This window comes from Rhinichthys klamathensis, unplaced genomic scaffold, assembly GCF_029890125.1.
Source record: "Rhinichthys klamathensis goyatoka isolate OS25496 unplaced genomic scaffold, OSU_Roscu_1.1 h1tg000624l_1, whole genome shotgun sequence".
NCBI classification, from domain to species: domain Eukaryota; kingdom Metazoa; phylum Chordata; class Actinopteri; order Cypriniformes; family Leuciscidae; genus Rhinichthys; species Rhinichthys klamathensis.
In genome coordinates, this window is record NW_026607073.1 from 280,054 (window position 1) to 302,625 (window position 22,572).

General features: G+C 38.5%; 1 protein-coding gene across 3 annotated transcripts; it reads left to right on the forward strand.

The window, feature by feature from the left end:
- Window positions 1-15: 15 nt before the first annotated feature.
- Window positions 16-22,317, forward strand: palm1b (paralemmin 1b). Of its 3 annotated transcripts, none has more exons than XM_056240935.1 (7): window positions 16-414; window positions 7,387-7,432; window positions 14,141-14,221; window positions 19,872-19,993; window positions 20,097-20,166; window positions 20,282-20,303; window positions 20,613-22,317. In XM_056240935.1, the coding sequence occupies exons 2-7, from the start codon at window positions 7,388-7,390 to the stop codon at window positions 21,017-21,019; spliced, it is 747 nt and encodes a 248-aa protein (XP_056096910.1). In that variant the 5' UTR covers window positions 16-414; window position 7,387; the 3' UTR covers window positions 21,020-22,317. The 3 variants fall into 3 exon arrangements, with proteins under 3 accessions (XP_056096910.1, XP_056096913.1, XP_056096911.1); XM_056240938.1 differs by having other exon boundaries at window positions 20,616-22,317; XM_056240936.1 differs by lacking the exon at window positions 16-414 and adding an exon at window positions 6,275-6,278.
- The last annotated feature ends 255 nt before the right edge of the window (window positions 22,318-22,572 follow it).

Here is a 22,572-nt window from a genome sequence, read left to right on the forward strand (position 1 = left end):
TCATCTCATCTCACTCTCACTAGGAGGAGGATAAGCCAGACATTGCCCTAAACACTCTCGCTGAATAAGTGTCGCACGGGAAACAAAGGCTTGGCTGCTGTGGAGTCAACAGTCGCGCGCTCCATCCTGAAGCCATGTGAGAGATCTGCTGCTGCTGCTGCTGCTGCAAAGGGACGCCACAACTCATTCACCGTCGGGTTGAGCGCCGCTCCCCGGAAAACAGACCACACGTCCTCGCCAACAGCCGTATTTGCAACACGAGAGGATAACCGAATTAATGCCCATCATTAGATAGTAGCAGCTCAGTCATATTGATCGCCTGTGTCGTTTACGCCTCCGAGCGGGGGTTTGGTTTTTTCTAAGCGGGCGCGAGAGAAACATTCACTATCGAAAGGGAACGGACCTGGCCATTGAGTAAGTAGCCAATTCATTTTAGAACAATTGTTATTCTCCTGCGGGTTTTATTGTCTTTCGTTTCCTGACATCTCTGATTTGTTGATATAGCAGGCTTGCTTTTGCAATGGCGCTTTAAATCGTCTAAATGTCTTGAATAGGCTACATTGCAATAACCGCGAAAATAACAGGATTGAAACGTAAAGTAGGCTACCAATGCGAAATAAGTGACATTTACCTCTTCGAAGAGAGTACAGATGGGTTAATAAGATATATAAAGGTTGCGTCTTTCATCATATGTTTACAAGAATTGTAGCACAAGCCTTCTGTAATGGCCCAATAACACGCTGGTGCGTTTTGCAGCGCATCCCCTTGTTGAAGCAGTACGTGCTCGGGTGTGGGAGAACCACATCTAGTGATATACTGTTGAAACTGGGTGGGATTATCCAATATGGCCGTGCAGACCTGGATAGCAGCATACGATGTTAAATATTTTGGTATGCAATTGGATTTTGGTTATTTAAGTTCAGAAATCTGAAAATAATTTCCCCGCGCGCGCAATCAAAGGCTGTACGTTGAGCTTTCACTTCTGATGCTTCTTCACACCCACCGTGTCCATCGTGCGTTCATTCCTCAGCTGGAAACGCTTTATTTTCGCCAAGAGCAAGATGAGAGCCATAGCGTTTTGTATTATACACATTACGTAAAACAGTTTTTGTTTATCTTTAATAACTGTGAAATGTATCGTTTTGTGTGGAGAATAACAAGACGCACATGAAGGGGGAATGGGAGAGTGATGTCAACCCTATTACATATCCAATGCCAAAGCTTTGTGAGTCAAATTTACGCTTCCATGAACATTTGAGGCACTAGGTCATTGGAGCCACCAAAGCATGTTCCCGGGGAAAAAAAATCAATGAAGTGCTTCTAAAATTGGGGTAGGTGCTCTATTCAGTGAATTGTGCAAATAATATTTAGGGCATGGCAATAGTTAATGAATAACCACAAAAACTCTGGAGTGCTCTCTTAATTTAATTCAGCTTTAGAATTAGAAAATTAGAATTCTCAAGGAATTTCTTATGAATAGTTTAAAGTAGTTTAATTTATAATTAAAACAAGGTATATGTGGTTAATAACACTTGCAGAGGCATTCACATATTTGTTTGAGCAAGTGTGAGAGGTATTGCTAGAATGTGAATATTGTCTAAAGGACTCAAGTGCTGCAACCCCTTGAAACTTACACTTACTACATATTAAAAAAATATTAAAGCTGGCATGAAATGAAAATTCAGCCTATCTATTTTCTAAATAAACGTTACACATCTTATTGGAAACAATTCATCCATGCATGTTTCATTTTAAAACTTTTTTTTTTTACCTCGTAATGTTAATTCAAAATGTCTTACCTTCCGGTGAAAACAACAGACTTCTTTCTGATGACGTATGCAGGACTTCTCCAGTCATTTAGTCCGATTAAACCCCTGAAACCTTGTATTTTACTAACCTCATCATTCTTTCTGATTGCATTAATTCAGCATAAATTGCATGTAGTCTTCAAACTTCAATACTTCAAACATGATTTTTGAAGCTGCTGATGTGTTTTTAAATAAAAATGCTCAAATTTTAAATGTTTCTAAGCTTCCAATAAGGGACTCGCAAAAAATGTCTGTGCCAGTTTTCCAACACAGCAACCCTTATCTTACTTATCTTATCTCCCTGCCCACATTACTTACTGAGAAGAATTTATAATTTTATAATTAGAGACTAATGGAAATAGTCTCTAATTTAGATTTTAAAAATAAAATAAAAATTAAGATTTCCCAATCAGTATATCAGTGGCTCAAGTGCATTTAAATATTTTACATTGTTGCTTAAATTTGACATCGAGTATTACGCAAGTGGTCAAATGGTCACATGGGATCTGTCACTTCATGGGTGTGGCCAACTGGCCATCCAACAGCAAGGAGTCCTGACAGCTGCGGTGATTTGACACAGTTAAAATTGAACAGCTCTGGATCGTCACTGATGTTTTAACCTCTCACCTATCTCTTCATTTCTCTATCAGAACTCTGTAGCAGATAATTGCCCATAACAGACTCTCCTCATATACTCAAGCCCTTCCTGCTCACTCCAGCCGTTATGAAAATATCTTAATGACTGCTACAAAACATGAGTGCACACTTAATGACTCACTTTTTCACAAATGGCCAATTTACAGGAGACTTTTTTACAATAGCTAATGCCCATTTAAACATTTTCGAAAGTGGTTACGGACTACATTCGCTTAGGGTGGAAAATACTCTTCAGTTTTATGAAGGCAGTCATCTCTAAAATCTCTAACTGTTAACCAGAAGGTTCCAGTGAGAAAGACCATTGAAGTGTTACCAGTTATTAAGTGTGACCTACATTCTATATGCTTGAAATATATATGCATGCTCTAACAGCTTTAGAAGGTATCCTCCCTTCCTTTTTTTCTCCCCATGGTTGATTGGGCCCTGGCTCATGACATGTCTAAAAAAAAGGAGTGCATGGAACTATTGGTGCCGTCCTTTACTAGCCAAGCTGGACCTTCTCAAAATCCTCATGTTGAAGTTTCTCAAGTCTCCCTCCCACATTCCTCGCAATCAAATAGCACTTAGTATGTAACACAGTGTGTTTCTGTCAGTCCGTGAGTTTTTTCGGGTGGCCTTTTTAGCTCTTGACTTAGAGGATAAGTTTTGATATCTTGATCATGCATAATTTGTGATATTTATAAAAAATGCCAGATGTTCCCTAATTAGTTTCTTAACTGCCACCAGAAAGCTTCTAATATGTTTTAAACTGCTTTTTCACTATAATTGATTGAACATCTGCAGTTTGCAATAACAAGAATCACTTCAGATGTAGTGGTGGACAAAGTACACAAGTCACATACTTGAGTAAAAGTACAGATACCCTAATAAAATATTACTCCAGTGAAAGTACACATTTTCAATTTTACTTAAGTAAAACTACTGATTGACAAACCATATATTTATTCTAGCCAGCACTAGTCAGTAGTTAGCACTAAGAAAGATTAGCGCATACATTAAATACATTAAATAATGTATAGTATTTTAAAAATGGGGAAAAACTTATTTTTATATATGTGGCGACATATTATAATAGTATAAAATTAAAATGTACTGACGTCACATGGGGCAAAATGCATCAACATTTTAAGAGGAACATAATACAAATATAGCCTACTAATTAATATAATTTGAAACGGCTAGGCTACATCAGCGGGAAAGATGCATAGGCATTCATTTGCATCATACTACCTAAAATCACCTACCCCATACAGACGTTGATGCACAAATGCGGACATGCACACATTTAAAACATTTAATTTCAATGGGCTTAAAAAGCTTGCCCTCTTACAACAGATTTAGTTTGTAAATAACTGACAGTCATGAACTAAATATGATTTCATTGACAAATAGTCAATACTAAAATTCATAAGTAAATTACTTTGTGCCATCAGTTGCACGCACATTCAAGCTCCAATGATATTCCTGTTCTTGGCTCATTTCGGATCACTGAATCAATGGCCCTGTTTACACCTGGTATTAAGATGCGTTTTGGGCGATCGGATCACAAGTAGACGAGACACATACCCATTTACGCCTGGTGTTTTAATCCATCTCTTTTGTCCACTTTCAACCACTTCTGTCCTAATTTCTTAGAGGGGAGGGTCTATGTGGGTAAATGTATATGGGTTTTTTTCAGATCTTTCAATGTAATGGACAAAATAAGCTCACGCAATTTACATATGACCATGCCTGGAGACGACGGAAAAACATATGGAGAGCAGCTGCTCTCAAGACGAAATCAGGAATGGTGAGAGTACATTGTGCTTCCAACCAAACTTGGGTCTCCAGCCAACAAAGTTTAAATCCCGTCTGTTTAGCATACTTCCCATAATGTTTACATGTTAGGTCAGTGGCCGGAGAGTGGGCAGACTTTTGTGGCTAAATGCATTCGACCACATCAGTGTCTACAATACTAAAGCAATCCAGTCGAATGCGTTTTTAACTAGCCTACCTCTGGAAGTGTTTGACAGTGGACAAGCTCAAAACATTTGATACCTTTACACCTGTATTTAGCATTGTCCACTTGTGATCCGATCAACCAAAACTCATCTTAATACCAGGTGTAAACAGGACCAGTGAGTTGTTGACTCAAGAACAGATGCAATTGGATCAGTCCAATTCGCAAATGAATTGTTCAGTGTTATTTGTGAACCAATTCAGGAGGTTTAGTGTAAAGAAGCAACTTGTTCACGAATCGGACATCACTCTTGTGTTTCAGAGGGGACGGTGATTTCTTCAGTTCGAAATAATGAGGAACAATATGCTTTTATGAAATGTAGTCAAGAAAAAAGTACGATGTTATGCTTTGGAATGAAGTAAAAATAAAAGAAATACTTTTTGACTGTCCACCACTGTTCAGATGGTATGATTTGCTCAATGTTTTGGAGTTGTATATCCTACAAGCCATTAAAATCTACCAATAAAAGGACTCTCAGGAGAGATTTACATCACCATTCCTGCATCTGAGGAATTAAGATGGGCTTGCTTTTTTGTAATTTACATTGTAATTACCCAATGCATAAATAGGACCTGCCATTTTTGTCACATCAAAGTGTATTGCATATACACAAAAAAGGAAGCCTTTGGTTGATGCTGTGTCTGTAAAAATCTAGCCACGATTATCTATTGGCTGTTCTTTGTCACTTTTGGCATTTTAAACACTTTTGTTGGCCAGTGAGTGAACCAGTGAAAAGGTCACAGCATGGCTTCAGTGTGTTGCCCAGCAGTGGACTAGAGAGGGGAAACAAGCTGTAAGATAAGTGCACCCACACTGGAGACTTCCACAGATTGGATAAAGCTGGCCAGCGTTGTGTTTTTCCTGGACTCCCAAGTGCTTTTCCAATGCTGTCAATGAGATGTGGCGAAAGGAAATGGCTGCATGGTGTTGAAACTTTTCAAAGAGTTTCTCCTCAGTCTTCCATTCCTAAACCACTGATGCAGTGCTGTTCTAATTTACATAGAGTTAGAGTTTTAGAACGAGTTAAATTTATTGCAGATGAGTTGAAAAACCCCCACCAAAGAACTGGTAAGATTATGTGCATGTTATTGAGTGGAAGAGGATTATGAAACAAGACTAACACACTATTATACATTCGTGAAAATCATCTGAAGTGGCCATTTAAATACGATCAAGTTTAAAGGTGTCTGTATGTTAGAGATTATACAGAGACGTTTGGTGTTATTCCACAGTCATAGAAAATCTAGAAACATCAAGGAATTCTTAAATTGTGATTTCCAGGGCTGGAAAAGTTATGGAAATCAATACAATTTTTGGATAATAAGGTTTTTATCCTGTTATCAATCCCGGGAAAAGTCGTGGAATTTCATTGGTTGAATGGTGGGGTCCTGATCATCAACTGTTATCTCTGAATCATGTGCTTATTGCTTTTGTTACAGTCCATGTTGCTCCACTTTTAATGAGTGGGCAATACTGCTCCATGAATCATCCTCGGCGTGATCTCAAGTGCTGCATTTGTGACTATCTGCACTAGTGGTTTAAAATGCTGGTGTTAATGCACCATTGAGTATTTTACACTGAGGAGTGGGTCTGGGGTGAGATTGAGTTCAACCGTTATTCCATCAGTCAACAGATAGGCTAATACTTTGGTCTGAATGTACAGAAGTAAATTACTTAAGCTATTGCTTAGATTTCATCTTCAGTTCCATTGTGAGTGATTCTTTAGGTCTGAATTTAGAGAGAGATAACATATCGACAAACATTCCCTGTGAGGGAGTGAACATGTGACTGGCTCTGCTCGGGTGGGCCATTGAGATCACTAATCAGCTGGATGACTCTCCCCTACAGCCATTTTCAGGAGAGAAGCTCTTTCTCTGTGGACCAGAGCAAAACCCTGCAGTAAAACAAGCTTTGACAAAAGGCATCATTGTGCCAGGTTTATCATGGGCTTCAACTGCCCATCTTCCCATTCCATGGTTGACCTCTTTTTATCCATGTGTCCCTTTTCCTTTGATATTTTGTTCTAAGTTTCCTCAGTCTATGCATTGTATGTTTTGCCTCCCTCTCACAGGATGCCCATCAATGTATGTAGCAAACTAGTATATAACCACAAATGGATGGTCATGTTTAGACCGCTTGTATTGATGTTATTGCTCGACCTTGCCACCTTGAATTATAAATTCAAATAAGACTTTTGGTGTCTCTTTTACAGTATTCATACCCATATCAAAGTCATACTGAGCTAGTGGAACGAATAGATTATAAAGCGTTTCCTTTTTAATCTCTCCAGCAACATTGGTCTTCCCTCAGCCTTATGTTGGAGTTCTGGAATCAATTTAGGGAGGAATGCAAAGGCCTGTTAACAGTTTTGATATTTACATGCCATTCATAACTTCTCCCTTCATCATTGTTGGATTGGTGTGCTGTGAAAAAGATTTGCAATATATGTCGGTGGTGCATATGTGAATTTTGATTTCTAAGAAGAGAAAAAGAGCTGCCCACTTCTTTTATCGATTCCCGTCGACCTGCTTTCCCTCGAAGGAGAGAAGTCCAAAACACTATTGACAGTCTGGGCTCATATTTTACAGGAGCACAGCATGTGTAGACATAAAACGGGTTCCATCTGTAATGCATTGTGAAAGAGTACAAGATGTTCATTTTTGCAGGTAAAGGAACAAAGTCTTCAATAGGAAATGATGTGTATGTGTATGTGTGTGTGTGTGTGTGTGTGTGTGTGTGTGTGTGTGTGTGTGTGTGTGTGTGTGTGTGTGTGTGTGTGTGTGTGTGTCTAAAGATCAGGCAGGGATCTGGCCATGCATTATTGAACAAAAATGTTATATTGAATGCTTTGAAGAAATGCTATGGTTTCAGGTAAATGTAAAGTGATGCTAATTACTCCTGTTACTGCATTTTTTTTTGCAGGATGTCGGAAGCTTTGTCACAGCAAGAGAAACTTCGGGCCATTGCTGTAAGTAGACTGTAAAAAATAAATAAAATAAAAATGTACTGGTAATTTTCTGCCAGGACATTATCTAGTAATTGTATGGAAATTTCCGTTAACACCTAAAACAGAACCTAAGGCAATGCATAATTCAAAATACAGGTAAAACACCTGTAAAAAAAACAATACGGAAAATTCCTTCATAATTATGCGGTACATTGTGTCCTATTTTTTAACTTTTTTTACATTGTAAATAATTAGGGCCCGAGCACCGATGGTGTGAGGACCCTCTTGGAATTGCTCTGTTTATTACACTAATTATAACGTACTCGGTTACTAACGTAACCTCGGTTCTCTCTAGAAGAGGGAACGAGTACTGCGGAATATCTTACGCTAGGGGAAAACCTCTTTTCCACGAGATATTGAAGCCAAAAAATTATCCTTAATTTTGAATTAATGTAAAAACGCGTTGCGGCAGCATACAGACATAGGCAAAGGCAGCTTGCGTGCCTATTGGCTGTCCTGCTGCAACTGCAGCAGCCTATCGAGAGAGGCCCTTCGGTGACGGTCCAATGGGCGCGCTTCCCGCCCACTGCGTCACCTTCCCGCCAGAGTAGGCGTGGCCTAGCCCTATAAATATAGCTCGATGGGCTGATATCACTGGTTTTTCATCGCCGAAGCGAACCAGAGTGTGTTGCAAGCACGGCAAGATACGCAGTACTCGTTCCCTCTTCTAGAGAGAACCGAGGTTACGTTAGTAGCCGAGTACGTTCTCTTACAAGAGGTTCTCTCGTACTGCGTAACACAGTGTAAAACGCCGTGCATGCTGGGATCCAACACCAAAGTCCCAAGGGCAGGTGCCCGGGGCTCATATAATGTACAATCACCAAGGACTCACAAAGAGTCTGAGAAGAGAGGCTAACAGCGTCATTCCCAATAAGTTAGCATCCAAAGGAGCTAATCACTGTCACACTGTTTCACACAGTCGGGGTGAAAATTCGGCCCGAACTGTGTAACAGTATGGGTCTTACTTTTGCCCATGGGGTAATTTTATCAGTCAGCGAGCGGTGCTCGAGCGATTGTAGTATTCTGCGCCGAAGCAGTGGGGCAGAAAATACTTGATTTTATACCGACAGTAGTTTATAACCTCTAGGTTATAAAACCTTATAAATGTAGACGGGGAGGCCCAGCCTGCCGCCTTACAGATATCTTGTAAGGCAATCCCACTAGACCAAGCCCACGATGAGGCCATGCCTCTCGTGGAGTGCGCTCTAACACCTAAAGGGCATTCAAGGCCTTTTGACCTGTATGCCAGTGCTATAGCGTCAACTACCCATCTGGATAGGCTCTGTTTCGACGCGGCTAGTCCCTTAGTACGTCCGCTGAACGAAACGAAGAGCTGCTCGGTCTGTCTGAAAACGGACGAGCGAGACACATAAGCTCTTAATGCCCTGACTGGGCAAAGGAAGCTCTCGCCCATCTCCTCGTTATGAACCGGCAGGGCGGACAGGGAAATGACCTGGGCCCTGAACGGAGTATTGAGGGATTTAGGCACGTATCCGTGTCTTGGTTTGAGTATGACTTTTGAGTCATTTGGCCCAAATTCCAGACACGTCGCGCTTACTGAGAGCGCTTGCAGATCCCCTATGCGCTTCACTGAAGCGAGCGCTATGAGAAACGCTGTCTTGAATGACAGGTGTTTCATGTTCGACAGGTGGATCGGCTCAAACGGGGCACCTTTCATGGCTTCCAGAACCGTGGAAAGGTCCCACATGGGGACTGAGGGGGGTCTGGGAGGATTTAGTCTCTTAGCTCCTTTTAAGAAGCGGATGACCAGATCATTTTTCACCAGTGACTGGCCAGTCGCGGGTTTTGTAAACGCAGCTATGGCCGCCACATAAACTTTAAGCGTGGATGGGGTTCTACCCTTATCCAGCAGCCCCTGAAGGAAGGAGAGCACTTCCGTAATCCCGCAGTCTGAGGGTGAAAAGCCTCGGGCTCTGCACCAGCCAGCAAACACTGACCATTTCGCGGCATTGAGTCGTCTAGTGGACGGTGCCCTGGCCTGCGTGATTGTGTTTAATACTCCCTCTGGGAGGTTTGCGGGTACCCGTTGATGGCCCATGTGTGCAGGGAACATAGCTCCGGGTGAGGATGCCAAATCGAGCCCTTGGCCTGAGAGAGGAGGTCCTTCCTCGTTGGTATTGGCCATGGGGCAGCACTCGTCAGCTGCATCAGGACTGGGAACCAACCTTGGTTCGTCCAGAGCGGAGCCACAAGGAGCACTGAGCATCCGTTTTCCTTGATTCGTTCCAGCACCTGAGGCAGGAGCGAAATCGGAGAAAAAGCATAGAGCGGGCAGCGTGGCCAGGCGTGGGCCAGCGCATCCTTGCTCTTGGAGAAAAACTTCGGACAGTGAGCGTTCTCTTGAGACGCAAATAGGTCTATCTGCGCTCTGCCGAATGTCTCCCACAGAGAGCTACGTTGAAGAGATGAAAAATCTGTGATATCAGCCCATCGAGCCATATTTATAGGGCTAGGCCACGCCTACTCTGGCGGGAAGGTGACGCAGTGGGCGGGAAGCGCCCCCATTGGACCGTCACCGAAGGACCTCTCTCGATAGGCTGCTGCAGTTGCAGCAGGACAGCCAATAGGCACGCAAGCCGCCTTTGCCTATGTCTGTATGCTGCCGCAACGCGTTTTACATTAATTCAAAATTAAGGATAATTTTTTGGCTTCAATATCTCGTGGAAAAGTTGTTTTCCCCTAGCGTAAGATATTACGCAGTACGAGAGAATCTCTCGTAAGAGAACTTATATTTATTAGGACAACTAGTTAAAAGTAATTGATAGAAAAAATAATAAATTTCGTTATTGATAAGTCAGGTCTGTGCACCAGGCATGGGAAATTTTATTCTTGCATTCTTTTATTTAATGCAAGTATGCATTAATTGTTCAAAAGTGACATTAAATACATTTATAATGTTTCAAAAGATTTCTATTTTAAAGGGGACCTATTATGCCCCTTTTCACAAGATGTAAAATAAGTCTCTGATGTCCCCGAGTGTGTATGTGAAGTTTTAGCTCAAAATACCCCACAGATCATTTTTTACAGCATGTTTAAATCGTCACTTTTTGGAGCTGAGAAAAACGCACCGTTTTAGTGTGTCTCCTTTAAATGCTAATGAGCTGCTGGTTCACGGCACAGGGGGGCGGAGCCTAACCAGCTCGCGCTCAGTGAACAATCTCAACTCACGGAAAGATGATAATATCAAAACAGAAACTCACAGTAACGGTGTTCATTTCGACTCAATAGACAATAATGCCTATAGTCAGAGAATATATTATGCTGTATGGAGTTGGAACAGGTATAGTTTAGTTTAATTACGGTTAATCATGGTCCTACAGCAGGCTTGTAGTAATAGTGGCTACAATCAATGACACATAGGTTATAACTTATAACCTATGTGTCATTGGTTGTATTACTACAAGCCTGCTGTAGGACCATGTCTGAATGATGACACAAAATATACTGATGAGTTTAATAAAGTTTATTGTATGTCACACAAAAGATGAAGCGTCAGTTTACTCCAGAAAATCAGAGAGCTGAGTAAACAGAAGTGCGTAGGTACATAAACAAATTTCGGTAAATGGACTGCATTTATATAGCGCTTTCACAGACCCAATGGCCACCAAAGTGCTTTACAATTTGCCTCACATTCACTCATTCACACACCGACGGGCGACAGCAGCCATGCAAGGCGCCATCCAGCTCGTCGGGAGCAGCTGGGGTTAGGTGTCTTGCTCATGGACACCTCGACACTTGGTCAGGTGGAACCGAGGATTGAACCACCAACCTTCCGGTTTGTAGACAACCCACATGAACCACTGAGCCACTGCCGGTAGAGTTGAGGGAGCATTTTTCAAAGACAAAATGAACCCACCTCGTCTTCAGCGGGTGGCTCAGATTTCAGGAGTAGATAGAGAGAGCTATGTGAATGAATACATCCAGCCACAACACCTTCAACGCTTGGGAGACATTCTCATTAGTGCAGCAATGGCGGATGTGTACAACTTGCTGTGTGAACTTGATCAGGGCGGGTCTAGTTAAAACGGCAATGTCTGTCAACACTCGTGGGCGGGGCCTGTGGCTTTAGTGACGTCACTAAAGCCGCATTCTGAAAACAGGTCGTTGGGAGACACTGCTTATGATTTATGGGGATTTAAAAAAAAGGAGTGAGTGGATTTTTATCACTGTAGGGTGGTTGTGTACACACACTGCCAACACACATTTATGTCCAAACACCTTACAAAAGTGAATTTTGCATAATAGGTCCCCTTTAAATAAATGCCGTTTGTTTTGAACTTTCTGTTCATCAAAGGATCCTGAAATCCAGAATTACATGAATAAATTACATTTTAATATAAATTTTTATATTTTTAAATTGTAATAAGATTTCACAATATTACTATTTTTTGATCAAATAAAACCTTGGTTTGCATAAGAGACTTTTTATGAAAACTTATGGCAACTTTGGCCCTTTGGTTATAGCCTAAGAAAAGCCTTTTCTGACCCCAAACATTTGAACAGTATAGTATATACAGAAAATATATATATTTAAAAAATATATACATATATTTATTCAAAATAAATGAATAAGCCTTAGTATATATAATTAGCACTTTCAGAACTTTTCCTCTTTACGCAGCTTGGATGTAATTTATTAATCACACAGGATTAGCATGAGGACAAATGTGAGGATACAGTTTTGGATGCACAGAAGGCCTAAGTGATGTTAGTCTCATTAGGCATTATGGTCCTAAAGTATGTCAATGACCATATATAATAGCTAATGTATGTCCAGTCATCAGCACTAAAGCACTTCTGTGTGTTTAATTATTGATGAGCTTTGCATTGCTTGTGAACAACCAGACTAATGTTGCCTTCAGCTGTTCCCCTTCATCCATCTTCTGAGAAGTGGAGACTTCCTGGATGAATGTGCATGGTCAAGAGTTTTATTGGGAGTTGTGCTTTTCAGTTTAATGAAACTCTGTTTAGTATGGTCAGATAGCCGCAGAATACAGCAATCAGTACTGTTTTAAAGCGCCAAATACGGCTTTGTGTCATTGGAAGGTTTTAGATCCAGTCACTGTCTTCCAACTGAGCTTGTCCTTTCAGTGTTGTTGCCTGTGCATCAATCAAAGGCTGCACTATACATTCAGTAAAAAAAAAAAAAACAGTACTCGCCTCAATTGGACTTGTTTATTAAATAACGTTTTTATTAAGATAGAACTTTCTGGTGTAATGGAAGTCAGAATGTTTTATATTTACTTCAGTCACTGTCATATGGCTACAGGCGTTATCTGTAAAAAATAGAAAAGGTGCTTGACTGGCCTCTCCTGTAAGCTCTTGCATGAGCAGGAAAATTAGAATCAGACCTGTTAGTAAATGTATTTATATTAATAAATATTATTAGCCTGACTTCGTCATACTCATATTCTAGTCAGAATGTGAGTCTGATACTGCTCCATAGGGCTTTGATTATGAGGCGTGTCTTAACCGAACCAGAAAAAAAAACCTCTGCACTCAATTGGATAGACCTACAACCAATCAGAGCAACGCAGTAAGTCAACTACTTTGCATAGCACAGTTGTCAACTACAGAACTCAAATGCACGCACGCTGGAAGAGTAAAATAACGAGTGTTGCTTCTTTTACTTGGTCCTATATGAGTGCGACCAAAGGAGAAACCACAACGACCACAGGGTTTTCATTGCGTCCCATCTTCTTGGCGACCATCGGAGCCGGCTGATAAGTTACACTTTTGCCTAATCATGTAGGAAGGACGGCAAAAATATCTTTCCGATCGACAAATGCCTTAATTGCAGTTTTCTGTTCGTCTATTAAAATTTACTTTACAACATATTTTACAACAGACGCGACAGCGGAATCTATACATCTCAATTCTCCAGCTGCAGTCATCTCTGAGGGAAACCAGTTAAGCGCTCTTTGATTACGTGATGATTACGTCCCTGCAGATCATCTGTCCATCATCGTATAAAGGCCGCCCTGGCAATTTGATTGGCCCGAACATTTTTTGACTGATCATAATTACTCCTCAATGGATCGAGTCCAGACCGAACTTCCCGACCAAAAAATGTTGTGGGCGGGGTTCGGGCTGGCATCCAGGCTAAAATATTATGCATTTATATTAATAAATATTATATATTTATATTTTAATAAATATATATGTAGTCAGATTTATAACTAAAACTAAAATCGTTAAAAACAATGTTGTTGCTGGAAATTAAATTAAAGTTAACTCAAATGAAATAAAATGGATGGAAAAAAAATATATATTTTATTTCAGCTAGTTGCCAAACTATTTTTATGTAAAATAACTCAAACTAAAACTGAAATAAAATTAATAAAAACTATATAGACTTTTTTTTATTTTTTATTTATAAAAATGACAAAAGCAGAGCAAAATTACTAAAACTAAATAAAATGGAAAAGAAAATAGTAAATATAAAAATAAAACCTATATTAAAATATTAATAAAACTAATAATATCTCATGATGCTGAAACAACATGATTGTAACTCATAATAAAGGATTTTTACTATTTCTTTAACTAAATCAGTTTTGTTAACTGAGATTTGCACAGAAGTTATTTGATTTTGTCAAGTGAGAAGTTTGATATCTTTCAGCAGTTTAATATTTTGTCTCTTTTTAGGAGAAGAGAAAGAGGGAGGCTGAGATTGAGAACAAAAGAAGACAACTGGAGGATGACCGCAGACAACTCCAGCATCTCAAGGTATCAAGACATAACAGCTGAAATGTTTTCACGAGCCGAGCAGGTGTGTGTCTGTCATTGTCCCGGTGTCATCATTCTGACTGCTGTCAGAGTCTTTCACACAGAGGTTAAGAGTCAGGGTGTCGTGGCGTATCTTCCTTATGTAATTTACTGTCCATCTGGTCATGCACACAACTCTTCAAATTTCTATTTAAAGCCTTAGTGTTGAAATTCATAATGTGAGAATGATTTTGCGAGATTTTTTAGTTGCTGAAAGGAGAGGGGGAGTTTTAACAGCAGTTTCCTGTTTGAGGGGACAAGGGAAAAAATCGGTATCCTCCCTTTAAGTAAAGTTCTGCCTTGTTATGGTAAGTCAGGCCCTCTCACAAATTTTTAAAAGGCTTAGTTTTAAAATGCTCATGTACATTCTCTGGAATCATTAGAACCTTTAACTTTTTATTGCAAATTTTAATTAATGTATTTCAATTAATCCTCATTCTATGTACAAGGCAGTTGTCATAGCAACTATCTGCCTTGGTAAGAAAACATTTTTAAAGCTGCAGTCTGTATTTTGTCCACAACTATAAAGGCACCAAATGGAAGAGCAAAAATAATGAGTTTTTCAACTTGTTTCCAAAGCAAAAATACAGCCTTACTCCATTCTGTTTAGATTTAGTTGTCTCTTCACATTAAGCCTGGATACACTGTAAACCCTAATAAGTTGAGTTCAAGGGCGTAGGTTTGATTTTGACATAAGAGGGGACTTACAAGTCCCCCATTTTTGCATTTACGATAGACCTTTGACTGCAATTTCATGTCATCTAAAGCATTTATTTATAGATATGGTAGTCAACCCATTAATAACATAATTTAGATTATGTAAACCAACAACATTACAATTTAGCTTTTTGTACTTCATGATAGAGTATTTAAACAAGCCTACATTCATAACTGAAAAAAAGTATTCAACATTATTCAGGGATTGACCAAATTTTGTGTCTAAATTGTCTTCAATTAATCAATTCTGTAATGTTATAAGTTGAAGGTAAGTAATGACGACAAGGAGGCAGTTTTATTTTTAACTTTATTCATAGTTCAACTGCTAACTGGCATGTAAATCGTAATTGGCAGAGTGCAAATTACACAGTGTTTTTTGGGGGTCAGAGCGCTCTTGATGCTGTACTTCACTTTTTATTTTAAATATTAAAAATGAATTGGACCAAAGATAATTCTAGAAGAAAACACACCTGGGAGTCTACTGTTGCTATAGACTTTATACGGCAGAGAATCTTTCGAATTTTGTGTTTGAACTTCCGTTTTTGCAGTAGCTCTGTATATTTCTATGGCGTCACTGTCTAAGAGTAATTAACTGGTGAAGTGGATTGACTTTAACAAAAGTTTTCATTTCAAAACGAGCAGTTCATTCATAAATCCGTAAGATCTTACCTTCATGCTGTGGAAACGCAAACCGGAAGACAGAACACAACGAGTACAGTGCTGAAAAAGGGCGGGGCTACCTAAGGTCTATAGCGAACATAACTTTCACGTGTATCTGATTGACAGATAAATAGCATGCTCTTATTTCAGTGTTTTTTTATTTTATTTTGTGGATATTTTAGTTAACAGTTAACTCTAACGAGGGAAAATATTATAATTTAATAGAACTGTGCAGTTATGTCTTTTATTTTCATAATACTTATTTACACCTTGCAAATAATATAGATACACAAAACATATAGGCCTAAGACGGTTATTCAGGATTTTCCAATAATTATAGACTAAGTAATGCCAACTTATTCTACTAACCCTAATCTAACAGTCTACTACAGTCTACTAATACTCTAATGCGAGTTAAATGATATAGTGGACCATCGAAATAAAATGTAACCGATTTTGCTGCCAAATGAGTTATGATGCCAAATTTTTTTTTTTTTTTTAGTTATGATAACATTGCTTTATCAATGACAACATTAGGGTTTACGATGTAGGAGAAAGTATTTTAACAACTAATAATAATAATACTAATAAACACAAGTGGATAGATGTAACTTGACAGATCAGAACCTCACTTTTGCACACATCCATGACTAGAGACTGTCATACATATTTATTCATGACCATATATTTTATATGCATGCAATACATTAGGTGTAATATTTATTATTTGACAGAATCTAAACAATCAGGATGTTATATAAACAGTTAATTATGGGTGTATGGAATATGTCGTTCTTTTTATGATTACACAATTATCTCTGGATGCCTGCATACATTATTACCATTTTCATCAAAATATAAAAACGGCAAAATGTATGCAAATCCCAAAGTTCCCAAGTCTGCTGCAGAGGATCCATGGTCAAAAATAGTTCGCCTGCGTGCCTATCCTCAGCTCCCAAATATCCGGCAAGGCGATTGTTTCCCTTTTGTCACAACGTGATATTTTTTGTTTGTTAGTTTTATACCTGCCATTGTTTTTTGTGCATAAGGGATTTTGCTCAATAGGGAACAATGGAACAGGCCTTAGTTTCCTACTGAGCGAGACTCAGATCCTTTGTCCTCCCCTCTGTGCTGGGATTGTATTGCGTGTGCATGTGGATGGGTGTGAACATGTGGTGATGTCAGCCAATCTGTCACCATGCCAGAATTTGCGGTCACGAAGCCAGAGCGGAGGGTGGGGGCTAGGAACGAGAACGAGAGCATGAGAGGGTCAGTTTGGACTGTTTTGGATGTATACAAGTCACAAGATATTATATGAAATTGAGTAACTTGTTGCTAATTCTGTGTGAAGGATTACATTTAATACTGACCCAGTTTCATAAGAAAAGGGAGTAAGAGTTTTGAGAAAGCTAAACGAATAGTAAGATCTAATGTTAAAGGGTGTTTTTCCATTTGGTAATTTTCAGACTGTACACACAAATGTCATTAATTGCCTTGAGTCAGTCTTTTTAGTTCATGTGACTGTGTTTTTTCTATGAATGACTCTTTTTGACATTCTGCGAATCTGTTTTTCTTGTGATGGTGACTTTATTTGTTGTGTATTTTCATTCATATTTTTAAGTAATTTGCCTTTAAAATACCAATTGCACACATACACTTTTTTTGCTATAAGAAATGTCTTGAGTATAGTGATAAAGCACCACGTACCAGTAAGGATGGACTTGCTACAGAGAGCAATGGTACATTTCCCTGTAGGCTGGTTGAAGGAAAAAAGTTCCAACATCCATAGACCGGCCCATTTGCAATACAGTGATGGATCCTGTGCTGCTTGTGTTATTCACTGTTAGTGAACACCTCTGCTGTCTTCTTTTTTACTTTTCTTTTTTTTACCATTGTCTTCCTTCTTGTCTGATGAGGTCTCTTGTTTGTCCATTGACCTTCTTCCTCATGCTTTTGTTATTTTCTTGTTCTTGTCATTGACCTCACCTTCCCCCTATTTCTTTCTTCCCACTCTTAGTTATATCTTTCTTTTCATTTTCTCCTCCAGAGGCCTGTCTGAATGAATCTTTCAGATGTTCAGCCTTGCGGAGCTCAGACACTACCGTCTGTACAGTAGACAGTGTAAGAATGAAAGAAGGAAGAACAACAACAACCTCATATACGTAATTGTAAAAGTTTGTGATCCGAACTTAATTATTTATTTGTGTATTCTCATATAATGTCATCTCCACCTTTATGTCAGCCTCCTTTTGTTTGCTCTTTATGAAACAACAGGTGTTATCAAGCGCTCTGTGATGTTTCTCTTCGGTTTTGCCCTATCATGGGTCTTCGGTTCACTGTTTGATGTTCTGCAGATGTTTGTTTTTATCTGCTGCAGGTTTAACAGCCTCTTCTGTCTCTGCTACAAGAATAGAAACAGCACTGTTGGCAGCAGCAGTTTGTAATGCTAAACTAGTTTGTCTTGAATAAGCTTACTCTAATGCCATTGATCACTCGTGCTCATTGAGAAGGACTTTTTTTTTTTTTTACATTTTGCTTTCTCAATGTGACATTTCTTAATGAAACATAGGGCAGTCTTTGTTTTTATCCATATGACAGGTGACTGGATGGAACTGGTTGAGATTTCTAAGAATACAATAGACATCCAGTGTGCCTGGATGCCTTGCACTGCTAATTGTGGTCCAGTGCCATCTCTAGGGCCACCTATGCTTGTACCCGAAATATCTTCCATCCCTGTGCCAGAAAATGTTCTTTTCATACAGCAGATTCTGCTTATCTGCTGTCTGTTTCTTACCAACATGGTCTAGAAGCTCTGTCAGGAAGCCCTGTTTTAGCAGGCGCCTGTCAAAATGTTTCACTATAGCAGAAATGTGCATAGTGTGCATTAGCTGCCATGGAGAATGCCCTAAAGTGAAAATCTAATGGACAGCTAATAGTCATGTGCTACACTAACCTTAATGGTCCAGATATGTTTACTTCGTCAGCACAAGGAATCAGACTGACATAATCTCATTTCCAAGAGCTCATTTTGTTACTATTAAGCAATTAGGGAACATGATATATATTTTTATAGATATACTACCGTTCAAAACTTTGGGGTCTGTAATATTTAATAATGATTTTGAAATAAGTCACTTATGCTCACCAAGGCTGCATTTATTTGATCAAAAATACAGTAAAAACAGTAATATGAAAGTACTAATGCAATTTCAAACAACAATTTTCTATTTGAATATTTTAAAATGTAATTTATTCCTGTGATGGTAAAGCTGAATTTTCAGCATCATTACTCCAGTCTTCAGTGTCTCATGATCCTTCAGAAATCATTCTAATATGATTCCAATGTTGAAAACAGTTGTGCTGCATAATATTTTCGTGGAAACCATGATACAGGTTTTTTTTAGGATTCTTGATGAATAGAAAGTTCATAAGAACATCTTTGAAACAAATCTTTTTTAGCAGTATAAATGTTTTACTGTCCCTTTTGATCAATTTAATGCATTATTGCTGAATACATTTTTTTTTCTTTTTTTTTTCTTACTGACCCCAAACTTTTGAACTGTAGTGTGATCTGATCTCACCATCATCGAGTCCATCTGAGACTACATGAAGAAACAGAAAATACTGGGACTGTAAAGAGAAAATACTGATCCTGGATGCTTTAAAAAAAAATAATGTCATAAATACATAGATTGTATTTATCAATTAACTTCTATTAACTAATTCAGTGGTTCTCAAACCTGTCCTGAAGTACCACCTGCACTGCACATTTTGTATGTCTCACTAATCTATCACACCTGAGTCAACTCATGAGCTCATTAATAGAGACTGCAAGACCTGAAATAGGGAGACAAACAAAATGTGCTGGGCTGGTGGTACTCCAGGACAGGTTTGAGAACCATTGAACTAAATCAAATCAGTATTTGGTGTGATCACCCTTCACGTTTAAAACAGCTTTTGTCCAGGTACACTTGCTGGATTATTACAATTAATGGCAAAATGAATGTTTGGAGCTATAAACTGATATTTCCTGTTGACACACTACAGCAAAAGATATAAATAACTGACTTAAAACCATTTTATTTGTGGTGAAAATACTAACGTGCCTAAGACTTTTGCACAGTACTGTGTATATATTAGTATAATTGCAAGATGTTTTTGATGTTAGCTGTTGTTTAAGTGAGGTTAACTTCTCTAAAAAGAAATATCTAAGCTATATGGCCTTTTTTGACAGTCAAAGGCTTTGAGAGAGAGATGGCTGTTGGACGGAGCGCCATCCAGTGGAGAGGACGAGGCACAGAAACAACTACAAGAGGATGAAGCCAAGACCAAACTACTGGAACAGACCATCCTCAGGTTAAGACCAGTCATTTAGCATTTTTATACCTTCCATACAAAAATCTAGCTTACATTGCTGCATCTAGTTAATGTTTACTTATACATATTTTGTTATTAATAGACTAGAACAGGAGATTGATGAGCTTGAGACTGGCGTGCCTTTGAAAAAAGGAGACCAAGGCAATGAAAATGTAAGGTTAAGTTTACTCAATATACTTTTAACTAAATTTGCATATCTGTTCAGTTTAGTTAAGGTTTTATTGCCAATGATAATACTGACTTTCTGTCATATGTCTTCTCTGCTAGGCACCTGATGGTCCAGTGAAGGGTGAGTGTCAAAATACTTTGTATATGTCAATATTTTTAGTTCTCCATCATTCTCTGTTTTCACATGGTATTACACAAAATGGAATATGATTAAAAAAGATTGCCTTGTTTCAAACAGTTATCAGTTTGTTTGCAATTATGGTGACTGTAATTTCACTGTTGTCATGTGAAAGAGCCACTGGGTCGAACAGTGAACCGGGTGAAAAGTTCAGTGAATGTTCATATTATAGGCTTATTAATAAATACTGAATAGCAGCTCCTGAAAAATAAAAACTAGTGAAGCTAAATTAATCTCGTTCTCTTTCCCCAGCAGTTGAGAATGGCATACAGCAGCCCAGTCCTAATGCAGATCAAAATAGCAAGAAACAGATCACAGGCATTGAGGCAAAGCTGCAGTGCACCAACCCTGATGTCGCCATTGAGAATGCCAGCGCAGAGCATCCCGTCACCATGGTGTTCATGGGCTACAAGAATGTAGAGGATGAGGCCGAGACCAAGAAGGCACTGGGCATAGAGGAGACAGTCAAAGCTGAATTTGTGGTCATTGAGGACGGTGAGAACAAAGGTGGAAACGAAGGGGCCAAAGAGGACCAGGCCCCACCAAACGGCAGTGCCTCCAGTCCTGACAAAGCTCAGGACGAGGCCAAGAAGGAGGAATCGAAAGAAGAGGGCAATTCAAAAGAAAAGCAGCCGTGCAAGTGCTGCACAGTCATGTGAGTGCGACCGCTCACCCTGAAGTTTAGACATTGGCGGAAAACTGACCCCCTGACCATAACGCAACAATGAATAAGTATACCCCGTATACTTATAATTAACTTTTGTTGTCTAGTATGTATTTCTTTTTTTATTTCTATTAATATTTTTCTATATGTCTGTCTTGACATTTATATATCTATATATACATATATTTTCATTATGTAATGAAGTCCAGTATTTTACTTGTTGAAGAACTGAAAAATGAGGACCACAACAGAGTTAAAAGAACATCTTTGTGGTCCTCACCCTTATTTTGTTTTAAGAAAAATAAGATGAAAGTCTCAAAATATGAGCTAGCTATTTATCTCCCGTATACATTTGTGTTTCTAAGATATTACTTTATTACTGAGAAGAAATTACTATATTGATATTACGTTATGCTTTTAATATATATTTTGTTTTTTTGTTTGTTTTTTTATTATTATTATTTTATTTTTATTGTTTTGCTAAATCATCTCAGACCACTGTGAACACTGGTACATAGAGTGTAGTCTTCGTCCACAGTCATACATTCTGCATTACACCTCACAGTAGACCAATATGTTTGTAAATATGATCCAATTATTTATGACTCTTCATGCTAGAATCATTTTGTTTAAAACAGGCTGCTGTAATTTCCCCCGGAGCCCAATTATAACCACAACAGCTATCTGCTTTAACTGTAAATCACGTTTTATAGGCCTAGTACTATTTACAAAAGGACTCATTTTAAACTCATTCTCTTTTCTACATGAAGGATAACGATATCATTATAATCAATATTAATTTTTGAAAATGTAATAACAACATTGCAATGCCTCATATTACATATATGTAGTCCATATTGTTAAAAAGCATTCTTACAGTATGTAAAATATATCTTAATATCATTTGAAAAAAATGCATTGTTTGAAGTTGAGGGTTTTTGGTGTTAAATGGGTTGCTGTAAGTTGCCCTCAATTAAACAAGAGTCCAACATGTTTCAATGTTCAGGCAGATTATTCCCAAATGAATTATTCATTGGTGTTAATTCAAGTTCAAAAGCCTGGGGTCTAAAACATGTTTCTTATTCCAAGAACAACAGCTTTGTAAATGTAGTTTTGCCGTCTTTTATAATATTTCAATTTAATGAATTATTTCATTTCCTGTAAGACCGTATGTGTTGTGGATATCAGATAATGTCATGAGTTAAAGGTGCTTTATTGATATGGCCAATGCCTGTTATGGTCCAAGTGTTTAAAACTGGAACAATGAAAATAAAACAAAACAAAACAAAAAAAGTGTTTACAGTTATCTTTTTGTAATTCTTTGGTAATTTTCTTTGATAATTTGGTATTTGTCCTCACCTACAATCAGTGAAGTCTGACACAGTTACAAATGTGAGTCATTTGGAAAACAAATTGTTTAGATTTGCCAAGGGACATGATGATGATACTATCTATTCAATACAGAGAGTTTCTGTGAAAAAAAAACTCAATCCCCTGGTTTCACAGACAGGGTTTAAGCTAGTCCCAGACTAAAAAGCATGTTATATT